The following is a 13275-nucleotide window of genomic DNA, read 5'->3' as shown; positions in this document are numbered from 1 at the left end:
AATTTTTGTGTATGATGTCAAAAAGGAATTTTATGAGTCAAAGGATATAAGAAACACCGTTATCAGGTCAGTAAGGATACAGTGTCTTTTGGCATTTTCTCTTTTTTTAATTAACATATTTCTAATTTTATTGTTAGAATAAGAACTTTTTAAAACATTTATTGATTTTACTATATGATGTAATAGATACTCATTATAGAAAATTTAGAAATACATTAAGGGAAAAATAAAATCAATAATAATCCCACCATCAGAAAGAGATCACTGTTTCCTTTTGGGGATATTTAAAGTATCATAGAAGTATTTTTTAATGTTTATTTATTTGGAGGTGGGGGAGAGGCAGAGAGAGACACAGAGAGAGAGACAGAGAGAGAATCTCAAGCAGGCTCCATGCCCAGAGCAGAGTCTGACATGGGGCTTGATCTCACATCCGCGAAATCATGACCTGAGCCGAAATCAAGAGTCGGAGACCCAACTGACAGCCACCCAGGCACCCCACCTTAGAAGCATTTTTAAAAAGATAGGTTAAAGTATCTTCTATGTATTTATTTACATTTCAAACAAAATATAAAAGGATACTCATGTTGTATTTGAGATTCTATACATAAAACCCATATATATAAATACATATATAAGTAAATGACTATATCCAACATCCTTTTAATTCAGACTTTAGTAATATCTCGGTGCTAATCTCATTTTCAATTGTACAAGACAGATTTAGAGTTATCAAATGATACCACTATTTGAGTGGTATCATTGTAGTTGTATCAAATGATACCACTAAAATTACTGACTGTTCATGGAAGTGGTAGAATTTTAATTGACTAACTTAACGTTAAAAAAAAAAAAAAATCCTTGGGGTTAACACCAACTTACATGAAGTTTTTACCAAATTCCAATATTAACTGAGCTGCACTAAAAGTGGAAATGAACTTCAGATGCTCCCCCAACATTTGCCACGTTTAAATCAATCTATTTAATTTTAATTTATTGGTTTTATAGCTGCTTTGTCTTAGTTCTACAGTTGGCTTTTATCTGGCTTTATGTATATACACATTTAAACATCAGTACAACACCCATCCTAAAAAGAGAGAGAAAAACATGAAGAGAGATATTTATTCAGTCTATTTTATAACAGCAAACGTCCAATAAGCAATCTAAATGCCCAAAGAGGAAAAACAATCATGGAAAAATAAGTCACTCAATGGAATACCACATAATCACTGAAATATGTGTGCATTTGAAGTCTTGTTTAGGGCTATAATCCTCACTACATACAATCCAGGACTACATTCCTGAGAGTGACTTAGGAAAACCACAAGTATTTTTGGTTGGACTTACTTTCATCATTTTCTCCAGCCTCAGATGTCACAGTAATGGTGAAACTGGGTGGATTTTCTGATAATACTGTAAGAAAATATACACAGAGATTAAGTTATTAAGATGCTTCCTAAGGCAAATGTTTTTATTTATTAGCAAAATATCACTACCAGGTTCTGGAAACATCCCAGTCTGTAATTCCACTTCCACAAATACAGACTAAACAGAACATTCAAATGATAAAACACTCATAAATTTTCTATTTAAATCTAGGGTTACCTTTAATTTGGAAAAAAAAAATACCTATAGTAGATACACTCTTGGAGTTTTATCAAACCAATTAAAATAAGTAATTTACCTTTTATTTCAAAATTTCCATCTATACATAGAAAACTGTATTCTAAAAACTTCCAAAATAGAATGACAAAAAAAGTTTGATGTTTTCATCAGAAACTACCCACTGATATTCAGTATTATCACTAATTTTTAAACTTATAGACTCTAAGATATAATTCAGAATCTCCATGACAAACAGTAAATATTAATTTGTTAAAGTTTGTGTTTTCTACCTCTTTCTTCCCCATCATCCCTAGAACCAAACTTTATTCATTCACCAATTATTGAGTCTCTAACCATCTTTCACAGAATTACAAAATGAGCCATGAATCCAACATCAAATTGTTTACAATTTGTTAAGCAAGTCAAGACTTGTAAATCAACATTTATATAAATAAGGAAGTGTTATATACCATTTTATAGCCTGATGCCTACTTGACACTATATACAGTATCTGTTTACATCTCTTCCCCCACTAGAATACTATACTATGACAGCTCCTAGATCAGTGCCTGGCAGATCCAGAAATTCAATAAATTCTGGCTAAACAATAGCGCTAAAACAATGGAATGAAAGTTGAAAAGCAAAATCAAATTAAATTTATATTCAGAAACATTAGAAGAGTAAACAAGAAAAATCCAGGCCACCTGTGATTGCTGCTGAGCCCCTGAGAAAAGCCTGTGCCTCACTCCAGCCCTGAGAAGCACTGGCCCCTGTCAAGGCTGGTAGCAGCTCAACAAACTCTTTCTGAAATGAAAGGCCAAGGAGATCTCTGAAGAAGTCACCAAGGAAACTACTCAGCTTTTCCTACTCAAGAACTTCTGAAGCCTTCCTAGTTATTCATGATCAATAAAGTTTTCAAGACATATGCCTTCATTTTAATTGAAGTTTAAAAGTACTGTACTTGAAGCACTGATGAACACCTAAGATTACTATAAAAGCATTTGTCAAGAAGATAAGCCTCTCTGGACTCAAATTTTTTTTAATGTTTACTTATTTTTGAGAGAGACAGAGACAGAATGTGAGTGGGTTAAGGGCAGAGAGCGAGGGAGATACAGAATCCGAAGCAGGCTCCAGGCTCTGGGCTGTCAGCACAGAGTCCGACGCGGGGCTCAAATTCACAATCTGTGAGATCGTGACCAGAGCCGAAGTCGGACACTCAACCGACTGAGCCACCCAGGCGCCCCTCTGGACTCAAATTTATTTTAGTAGGCCTCAGATAGTCCAGCCCATGCTAAAAAGTCCCTGAAAGTTAATTATAATAAAGCTTTAATAATAGGATTGACCCTTTTTTTTTGACAAATGTGTGCAAAACATATTAGATATATTTCATTCCTATTTCTTTCCATGACCAACTTTAGCATTTACATGTCATAAAATGTAAACATAACAACTATAGAAATAAGGGTTCAACCCAATGATATCCCAACTTATTACCATTTTTAGGACTCTATTAGGCTATAATTTAAGGGTTTCCTAGTAACAACACCTAACATTTATTAAGCATTACTTTGTGCCTGTTATACTACGCATTTACATAAAGATCCTTTAATTCTTACACCAAGACCATGATTCTATAATGTTACCGTATTTCACCAAATTTAAGATGCTACCAAGTATGAGATGCACCCTACTTTATGTACTAAGAAAGAAAGAAGGATCTGCCAATTAAACTACAATATGTAATTGATTATAAGGCAAACTTCATATTTCAGAGATGTTAAAACATAAAAATGTCTTACAGCCAATTAAATATAGCATCATCCCAATTTTATAGATGTGGAAACTGAGATAAAAGAGCCTTTAAATAATCTGCCCAAGGTTATTCAGCTAGCAACTGGAAGAACTGAATAGACAATAGTGAGTGTCATGTAAAAAGTAAATATTTTTTTCAGCTGAGAAATTCCAAAGAAGTCATTTGAGCTAGGCTGTGAATTAAGGCATACTGGTAAGTAAAGATGGAGAAAAATGTAGGCAACAGTAACACAGCAGCAAGGGCATAATGAGGGAAAGCTTAAGGAATACATATGGAACAAGAAATTATTCCATTTGGTGAACGTATACGTGGTGAAAACTAGTTAAAAATACAGTTGATGTGCTCGCTTCGGCAGCACATATACTAAAAAAATACAGTTGAAAGTTTCATTGTGGACAATAACAATTTTTTTTGCAGCAGCAGTATGGTCAGAATTGTACTTCTAAATGTAGGAAGATAAGTCTAGCAACAGAGCATAAATTGGAAGGACAGAAACAAGACTAGAGGCAGGATGAAAGTAGAGAGCTATTAAAATCATCCCAGCAAGGTTAATGAGGTTCAGAACTAGGTCAGCAGCCATGGGAATAGCAGGAAACAGGGAGGACTCTAAGACGGTGATAAATGACATTCCGAATTTGCAGTCAGAGGATGGTAGTGCCACTAATAAAAACAAAAAAATACAAAAGAAAAATCAGAGGTGATATGTTTAAATGACACAGGGAACTTTCAACTGGAGACAGTGAGTATGCCATATGCAATCAGAAACGGGCAAATGGAGCTAGAGAGTTGAGTTTGAATTTAATTTGGGGTCATACACACACAGGTGATAGCTAAAGCCATTAGACTAAATGAGATCACTAGAGAGAAAATAGAGAAACAGGGCCAACACCAACTTTGTAAGGAATCCTAAATTTGAGAAACACAAGAGGAATAAGTGCCAGAGAGAAAAAGAAAAGCAGCAACCATGAGAGGTCAAGACAAACTCAAGGTAAGTCTATTTTGTGAAGCCACTCCAACTATTGAGATCCAGGTCTAGCATGGCAGTGTCTACAAAGTGTACCCTATGTGTCTGTGTAGCTCTGTCAGGAGGAAATGGGTGATGGACCCCACTGGCCCTACAAGATCAGATCTAAATCCCTAACAAGGCCCTCTGTAATCTGGCCTCTGCTTACCCGACAGCTCTCACTTTCCATGACTCTCACTTCTTATTTATGTTCTAGTAATACAAAGCCACTCTTGCTTTGAATGCATTTGCTTTCACAGAGTCCTGCTTCTGCACATGCTGTGTCCCGTCCCCCAGTTCCATTCACTTGTTAGCTCATCACCCATCAGTTCTCCAAAACAATCAAGAATCTCCCCTTTTCTTAATGCTCTGGCTGCATGCCATATATTCCTCCAGGAAAGAATCATCACACTATGTTGGAAATTACTTATCTGATGTCTTTTCCCATTAGAGTGAGATTCTAACAATGTATACAATAAATATTTGGTAAATGAGGACTTGGGGATGCTAGCAAGAACATCACTGAACTGCCTGACCTTGGGACAAATATAGAATAAGGTGGCAAGACAGACAAGAAGCTGAAAAATTCTTAATCCATGAGAAATCATGATGAGAGGCATGTTCAGTAAAAGAGCTGGAATGAAGAACTGCAGGGGTACAAAGTTTATGGACAGAAAGAGGAATTTCTGAGGCCAGTCTAAAGATGGTATTTACATGCTCCCCTGCAGTTGAAGGAAATGGAAATCAAAACTGTTCGGGCGCCTGGGTGGCTCAGTCGGTTGAGCATCTGGCTTCGGCTGCGGTCGTGATCTCATGGTTTGTGAGTTCGAGCCCTGCGTCGGGCTCTGTGCTGACAGCTCAGAGCCTGGAGCCTGCTTCCGATTCTGTGTCTCCCTCTCACTCTGCTCCTCCCCCAACTCATGCTCTGTCTCTCTCTCTCTAAAATAAATAAACATTAAAAAAAAAGACAAGGAATTATGAAGCCACGTCGTTAAAAAAATCAGCAACTAAGATGGTAAATTTCTAGTAAAGAGCATCTTATATTTGTTGTAACAGTTATAGAATATTTGCACATACATTACTCCTCATTAAACACATAAGAAACCAAAGCTTGAAGAGGTTATATGATTTGTCCAAAGACAAAGAGCTAATAATATCCACTACACGAAGCTGCCATTACAGGAAAAAAAAAAAAAAAAAAATGTGATCCAGGAACAACAAAACATATTGGAGAACGCTACTATTATCCCCCAATATCTACTCACCTCATCTTCTAGTTATACCATTTTTAACTGAGCATATTAACCACCCAGAATAAAGACTACATTTCCCAGCCTCCCTTCCAGTTAGGTCTCACCAAGTGACTATCTGACTAAAGTTCCGGCTAATGAGATGGAAGCAAATAAGTTCTTTGACAGCTTCCAAGAAATTTCCTTAAGAAACTGCTGTCTTTTTTTTTTTCCCCCCCTTCATTCCTTTATCTGTCCTACTGCCTGGAAAGGAATGTGAGCATCTTCACCATGAGGCAGAGACTACATCTTAGAAATTACAGGGAACTAAGAAGCAGCCTGGGTACCGGAAGAATTCCTGGACTAGAGCTATACAACTATCTTTTATGTGCAAGAGCAATAAAACTTTCACCTTTTTAAAACCACTGTTATTTGAGGTTTTCTGTCACAGCTGAACCTAATCCAAAGGAAGGAAGGAAGGAAGGAAGGAAGGAAGGAAGGAGGGAGGGAGGGAGGGAGGGAGGGAGGGAGGGAGGGAAGGAAGGGAGGGAGGGAGGAGGGAGGGAGGGAGGGAGGGAGGAAGGATATTCCCAAGTCTGGAGACTAATGAAGGGATGGGAAAGTTACTTAATTGGATTGCAAAGATGAATGATTCATCAGCACCTAGGATCTCATGAAGGAATAATTCCACTTCAGTGCATTCCTGTAAATTGGGATATAAATTAGCCTTCACTAGAATACCAACTTCCAGTACTGTAAGTGGATCAAAATATTTTTGAGAAAAAGAGTAAGATTGTTGCACATAGTAGAAGGAACCAGTGGAGGAGCAGTACAAATGTTAAGTGACAGTGGGGCAGATGATGGTAAACTGGAAAGAATTAAGGACAGAAATAATGGAGATGGTAGCTGAAAGGTACACTAAAGGGATACACAAATGACATCAAGGTTTTCACAAAGAACCAGACAGCCCATATTAAAATAAGTCCCTTTGGTTCTTAGGGAGCGTCTGTCTTAGAAAAACTACTCTTAAAAGATGACTTTTAGAGATGACTGCCCCATCTCTAAGATGCAATTATAACTGTTATGTGCTCATGGATACTACTTAGAGGTACTGACACAAGCAAATACAGAATTATGTACCCCTTTTTGAAGACCAAACAGATTCAAGGGAACTTGACTTTTGGTTAGCCTGAAGCCAACCAATGTGTTTCAACAAAATTCCCCATAGTCAGATTTTGAAACAGAAATGGAAATAACCAAATTCTACTACCTTAGCAGGGCCTTGTCAAGTGAAGCACTACTGAAGGAGAATGTGGTATCAGAAGAGTCCATTTATATTTTGGAAGACTAGTTGTTAGGAGGATTGGATCAATGTGCAATCAAGCTACAGAACAGGCAAAAAGAAGAAACTGTATTACGTTTTGTTATAATTCACAACAAATGCAACACTGGACCAAAAGTTCTTTGCAAATATTCAAGCAAATAAATTCTAGGGCCAGGCTAGGTCTATGTGGCTAGGATTGTGGGCTGGCTGAGATTGTGCCTCTTAAGCATCCACAAGGGGGTCATGACATGCTTAACAAGGGCTTCTCTGTCAAGCACTAAGCTATCTAGTGGGGGTGAAAAAAGCATATCTACCTCCTTAATCAACAGCATTGAGCATTTACCAAATCTAGTATTAAATGTGATTCAAAATGAAATCAGAAAGCTGCCAATTAGTGTTCATTGGCAAACTGACACAAGCCAGCTCTTTCTTAAACCTGGTAGGAAAATATGAAATCATCAACACAAAAGAAGGTTATAAAACAGTGAACCTTGCAAATCCTCATGATTTCAAAAGATCAAACATGAAAGCATTGTATTCCAAATTCCTCTGCCTTTTCCCTGAGAGGTTTCATAAACAACACAATCACGAATAAGGGAAAGTTTCTGAAGAACTACAAATCAAAACATCTTATTTTAATTTACTTATTGCAAAGTTTATAGGAATGCTGGTAGGAATTAGAGACAGATGGGCTCAGCTGATGCTGCAGAATACTTAAAGGCATCAAAGATTTGTAAACTGTCTTTCATTACCCTGGCTCAGATTCCTCAAACGCTTTTGCATCTGACAAGAATGTCACACACTGAGCTACATCAGAGCTTAGTACAATTTGAAAGAACCGTAAGATTGGTTTAGGATTAAAAATGGATCACTTTTTAAAATGCTTCTATGCACAGTATTTAATAAGGGATACCTTATGTCCATAGAAGAATAGCACATCTTTATGCTTTCTTAACTCTGCCTACACAGTGCCTATCACATTTCCAAATGTACTAGAAATGACCAAATGTCACAATTAAGAATATATCTGACAACTGACCCTACATTCTATTTTATTTAGACATTGACATATAAGCAAGGATAGAGAAGGGAGCCAGACTCCATACACACTCACCCAGTTAATGACACTCTCAAACCCCTCTTCACTCATCCCCTTAACATCCTCACAGCACAGCTGTACTGCTGGAGAGAGAGAACATGAACAGGACTGGAGCTATACAGGGGTAGTTGAGAGACATCTGCCTGTTGGCAAAGCAGAACAAAATTTGCTACCGTTGCAAGCAGTAGGTGGAGCTAAAAAAAAACAAAAACAAAAACAAAAACAAAAACAAAAAACTAAGCTAAACAAGAAAGGGAGAGGGATTGGAGTTAAACATCCCTTACATTCTGAATTCTGACCATCAGTGATGGACAACAGTCAAAGGAAGGGACGGGGAATGTAAATCCCACAAACCTAGGTCACACATATTAATTTTACTTGATCACTTCTCAAACACTAAGTGTAAAGGGAGAAAGCCGTATTGATATGGTCGTCTTGCTGCACTTTCAAAATCATCTGAAGCAAGGCTTAATGCAGAAAAATTCTCTCCCTGTAAAACGCACCTAATGAGCCTCTCAGTATTTCACATTAGCCAACCTATCAAGTAATCTTCTGCTCCTCCTTATCTCAGCTGGAGCTAGATCCCAAGTTCCACATGTCTGCAACGTGAAGGAACAGAAAAGGGGGTTCAGACCTAACTCTTAGTACCAGCTCTGCCGCTAACTTGCTAGCCAGACGCAAAGCAAGCCTTTTCCTGCGCCTCCTAGATGCCTTGCTTGTAGCAAGAGACATCTAGGCTAGATGTCTAATATTCCTTCCTAAAAACCTGTGAATCTGCAGTGGAGCTAAAATTTGTGCCACATCATTCACTGGGCATTTGCAGAATACCAGAATATAAAGAAAACGAGACACTCCAGGGACAATACTACTCTCAGAACTGATTCTGGGTAACTTGGAGAACAGCACTCTGAATCCCATAAACTTTAAAACACCATCGTATGAAAAACAGCTTCTACCCGAGTAAAGGTGAAAATGTGAAAACTGACACCAATGCGGCTCTGGAAAAACTACGCCCACTTGGGAGTATCTGTTTTCGTGTTTCTCACTAAATCTCGGGTTGCTTAAGTTACACAGAAACCAAAGCGCACTCGACTCAATTCCAGGCCTGACACTCTCCAGGGACCTCGCCAGCCTCTTCTGGACTTTCAGATTTCAGGGAGTAAGCGGAGAAAGGGAAAAGCTGTGCAGTTACCCCTAAGTGCCTGAACACGTCGGGAGAAGAAGATGAAGAGTAGCGGGCGAAGTGGCCACGCGGCCTCGCTGTCTCCTTCTCCATCCCTGGCTCGGGAGGCCGAGGGCTCCGGCCCATCCCACTCCACCCCCGGGCCGCTCCCGGCCCGCAGCCGCGGAAGTCACCTGTAAAGGAGTCGGGGTAGATGGACTCCAGAGCCTCCAGCTCGTTGCGCTGCTCCTCGCCGTAATCTGTCATCGTGGCCCTCGCTGCTGCCCATGGACCGCCCAGCCACCCAGGCGGCGCGCTGCAGCAGGGACCGCGGCCGCGCCGGGAGAGCAGGCCGCGGCCGCACGGGCGCAGGCGCAGAGTCCCAGGCTGGGAGGCCCGGGGCCCAAAGCCAGGCCCGGCCTGCTGAGCAACAGCCCCGAACGAGGCTTCCGCCTGCTCGCTAGTTCCGCGTTCGACTCGTTAGGCCTGGCGAGCGGAGCGATGAGTAGCCGCCCGTCCCACAGCCGCTTGGGATTTGCTGAGATGGTGAAGGCACCCGCCCTGGCATTCGCTACGGACACGTAGGGGCCCGTTCCTGGGCTTTTCAGGGCCTGAGCCTGAGAAGCCACTCAACGCGACATCCTCGCTCGATGAGTCTAGACTGAAAGCTGGCCACGCGTGTCGAGGCGGGACGAAGTCGCTGCAAGCGGGAGGAGGTGGCTGCCGGCTGGGCGCGTCCACGAACTTCGCCATTTCCGGCTTCCGGTTTGCGACCCTGTGGCCGCGGAGGGGCAGACAGGTGTACTCCCTGTGTTAGCTAATAGTGAGGTCCTGGTGATTTGTGCCATCTTCGAACCTCCCAGTTCCTTGGCATCCCACGGGAGTTGGGCGACAGCCCGAGACGAGGGTAGACTGCAGTGGGCAGAGAGTCCGGAGGGGTCGGCCTCGCTACTGAATAGCCAGTTGCAGTGAATCCAGGGGGAGAAATTGACTGGAAGTCCAGAGAGCTGGGTTCTAGATTCAAATCTCTGGGCTTCGAATTTGTAAAATGAACGCGGCTGGACATAACATAGTTTTGAAATGTCTGTGATTTATTTCTGCCAATTGATGAAGGGAGTGTAGATTATATAACAGTTTTGATAAGCAATGTAAAAATAAGTATCAGTACTCCGGAAAATGTGCAGAGCCTTTGATTTAGGGGAATAAAACTGAGGAAGTCATAGTTGAAATATATGCATCTGCCATCTTAAAGTTTAATCACAGTAGTTAAAGAAAAATTTCAGAGTGCCATAATAGTAGAAGCTAAGAAAATGGCTAAATAAACATGGTACTTTTTGGAGAAGAATATTAATGAACTATTTATATTTCTGTTTGTAATAAAGGAACATGAATATGTTAAATCAAAAAGGAACGGGGGGATGTAAGATAATACTCCAACATGGTAAAAAGATTTTTCATACTCTTGTATTTTCCTCCATTTTCATTAAAGCTGATTTCACCTGTGTAGTGGGGGAAACAGTTTTTAAATAAGTTCCCCAATGATAAAGCCTCTGAAGTTTATCTCTTGTTTAACCATCTGAGCCACCCAGGCACCCGTTGAAGGTTTTCTCTTGTTAAAATGATGATGTACTATGGACCAGAAAGCATCTTGATCTTCTATTGGGAAGTATTACTTAGAGCAGAGGAATGCTTAAAACAAGCATAATCAGGTACACTCTAGTACTGATTCTGCCTCTTAAGGGTTAGTTTGGGGTTGGGGGCCTGGGTGGCTCAGTGAGTTAAGCATCTATCTGACTCTTGATTTCGGCCCAGGTCATGGTCTCATGGTTCATGAGGTCATGGTCTGACAGCACAGACCCTGCTTGGGATTCTCTCTTCCCTCTCATTCTCTCTCTCCCTCTCTCTCTCTCTCCCAGCCCCCCCCACCCCTCCCCCCACGAGTGCACACTCTCAAAATAAATAAACATTTTTTTAAAAGGTTCATTTTGAGCAGTGTTTTAAACTTTAAGGATAAAATTGGAAACTCTACTGACGATGGTGAGAATCAAATAAAATACATGATGTAATTTGCAAATATAAAGTGCTTATTTTTCTGGATATGCTGAGTTCACAGAAAGCAATGAATTGTTGTCGGGGGAAGAGCTGGACAGAAAGAACAATCAGTGCAAAGGTTCTAAGGTAAGAACCCACTTGGTATTTTGGAAGCCAATGTGGCTGATGCCCAGCAAACTGGGAGGATGAGAAGGAATTTGCAGATCATGTAAGATCAAGATTTGATGTGGGTTGTAAGAAAAAGAAGTAAAAAATGGTTTTTGGCCAGAACAACAGGAAAGATGAAGTTCTAACCAAAATGACAGAGAGTGAAGACAGAATGAGTTTGGAACAGAAGTTGGTAACACCTTTAAATAATGGATCAAAGCAAAAAAAGTCAAGTAAAACTTTAAAACTTTTCCTAACTGATAGTAAAAACAACCTATCAAGATAGATAAGATACAGCAAAACAACCAACTTAAGGTTTATATTAGAAAAAGATTGGGGCGCCTGGGTGGCGCAGTCGGTTAAGCGTCCGACTTCAGCCAGGTCACGATCTCGCGGTCCGTGAGTTCGAGCCCCGCGTTGGGCTCTGGGCGATGGCTCAGAGCCTAGAGCCTGTTTCCAATTCTGTGTCTCCCTCTCTCTCTGCCCCTCCCCCGTTCATGCTCTCTCTCTGTCCCAAAAAAAATAAATAAACGTTGAAAAAAAAATTAAAAAAAAAAAAAAAAAAAAAAAAGAAAAAGATTAATGTCGGTTGCAAGTTTTAATAAATGAAGTGCTCCTTTATATCTACTTCACTATTTTATTAACAGAATTTTTGGTAAAATACCCTTTTCAAACCTGTTACATCTTCACTATAAAGCCTTTGTATTTCCAAATGCTCATATAGTGATTTGGTTTAGTTTCTAAATACTGGAGATAACTCCCTAAGAGGGTTCCAGTGCTAATATAATCAAGAGAACAAACACCCCTAAATCTTTGTCACACCTACATGGACATCATTAAGAATTTTGGGGTTGCTCTCTAATTTCATTTTGACAATGACACAGACCCTTCACAGACATGGGAATGCCGTCAACTCCCTGAGAGGGGAGAACTGTTATGAGGCAAATTGGCTTTCTTTTAGTGTTTTGTTTTTACTTTATAAAGATGTTAAAGGACAGGGCAGTTAGGAAAATGGTATAGTGAGAACATTATGGGATTTGGAGTCAGAGGTGAGAAGCCCAGCTTTAGCTATTTATAAGCTTATGAGATGATTCAGAAAATATGAAATAATGATATAAAACACATTGCAAATCCAAAAATAGGATATTAGTGTTGTTTATAATTTTAAGTGTATATGATGTCTTCTGAAGCACTTCTGTTCTCTGTTGCCATTCTCTGTTCATCTTCATTGCTAAAGAAAAATGTCCCTAAGATACTTGTCTTACTTATTTGTATTCATCTAAGTTTCTTTGCAAGTAATGCAAACTCCTACTTGCTATTTCCTAATATTACCAGTCTTTCAAAATTGTTTGGCAGTTTATTTTTAACTTAGCTGTGCCTATGATTTCCCTAGGCAATCTCACTACTCTCAGATACACAGAATTGAGAATTCTTAGTTCATGTGGCTACTGTTTCATTTAGCCAGGTGTCTCAAAACTCATCATAAGTCACAAATACAAATAGCCATATGAAATTCTAATTTTGTATACTCTGAAGAGTTCCCCTGAAGGGTGGTGCCTCTCAGCATCACAGCTTGCCTAACTGGCCTCCCTGCTCCCACCCTCATTTCCTACAATCTACTCTGACTCCACACGGCAGTGAGAGTGAGCCTGTTACAGTATAAATCAGGTCGTGTCACTCTACTCATAACTGACAACACCCTCCTCAAATTAAAGTCCCATCTGGCTCCCCAACCCTTAGCTGCATGTCTTGTTCCTTCTCTGACCCTATCTCCTACTGCTCTGACATCTACTCTCTGTTCCGGCCATACTAGCCTCCTTACCATTCCTCAAACGTGTAGTACA

The 13275-nt window shown here is 40.0% G+C and overlaps 1 protein-coding gene across 5 annotated transcripts in view; it reads right to left on the bottom strand.

Moving 5' to 3' along the window:
* Window positions 1-11995, bottom strand: part of RWDD1 (RWD domain containing 1) — a 28730-nt gene extending 16735 nt beyond the window's left edge. For 2 of the 5 annotated variants that reach the window (XM_045499355.1, XM_045499352.1), the window contains exons 1-3: window positions 8086-8159; window positions 6918-7031; window positions 1345-1410 (exon numbers count right to left, since the gene is read on the bottom strand). Coding sequence is in view for 3 of the 5 variants with exons in the window: in XM_045499352.1 (XP_045355308.1) it covers window positions 1345-1353 (9 nt within the window). In the remaining 2 variants the exon portion in view is untranslated. Of the gene's footprint in view, window positions 1-1344; window positions 1411-6917; window positions 7032-8085; window positions 8160-9426 lie in introns of those variants that run through there. The other 3 variants (XM_045499354.1, XM_045499351.1, XM_045499356.1) reach the window with 3 other exon arrangements.
* Between the last annotated feature and the right edge of the window lie 1280 nt (window positions 11996-13275).

Source organism: Leopardus geoffroyi, chromosome B2 (assembly GCF_018350155.1).
Source record: "Leopardus geoffroyi isolate Oge1 chromosome B2, O.geoffroyi_Oge1_pat1.0, whole genome shotgun sequence".
Taxonomy (NCBI): domain Eukaryota; kingdom Metazoa; phylum Chordata; class Mammalia; order Carnivora; family Felidae; genus Leopardus; species Leopardus geoffroyi.
This window is presented reverse-complemented; position numbering and strand designations above follow the sequence as displayed.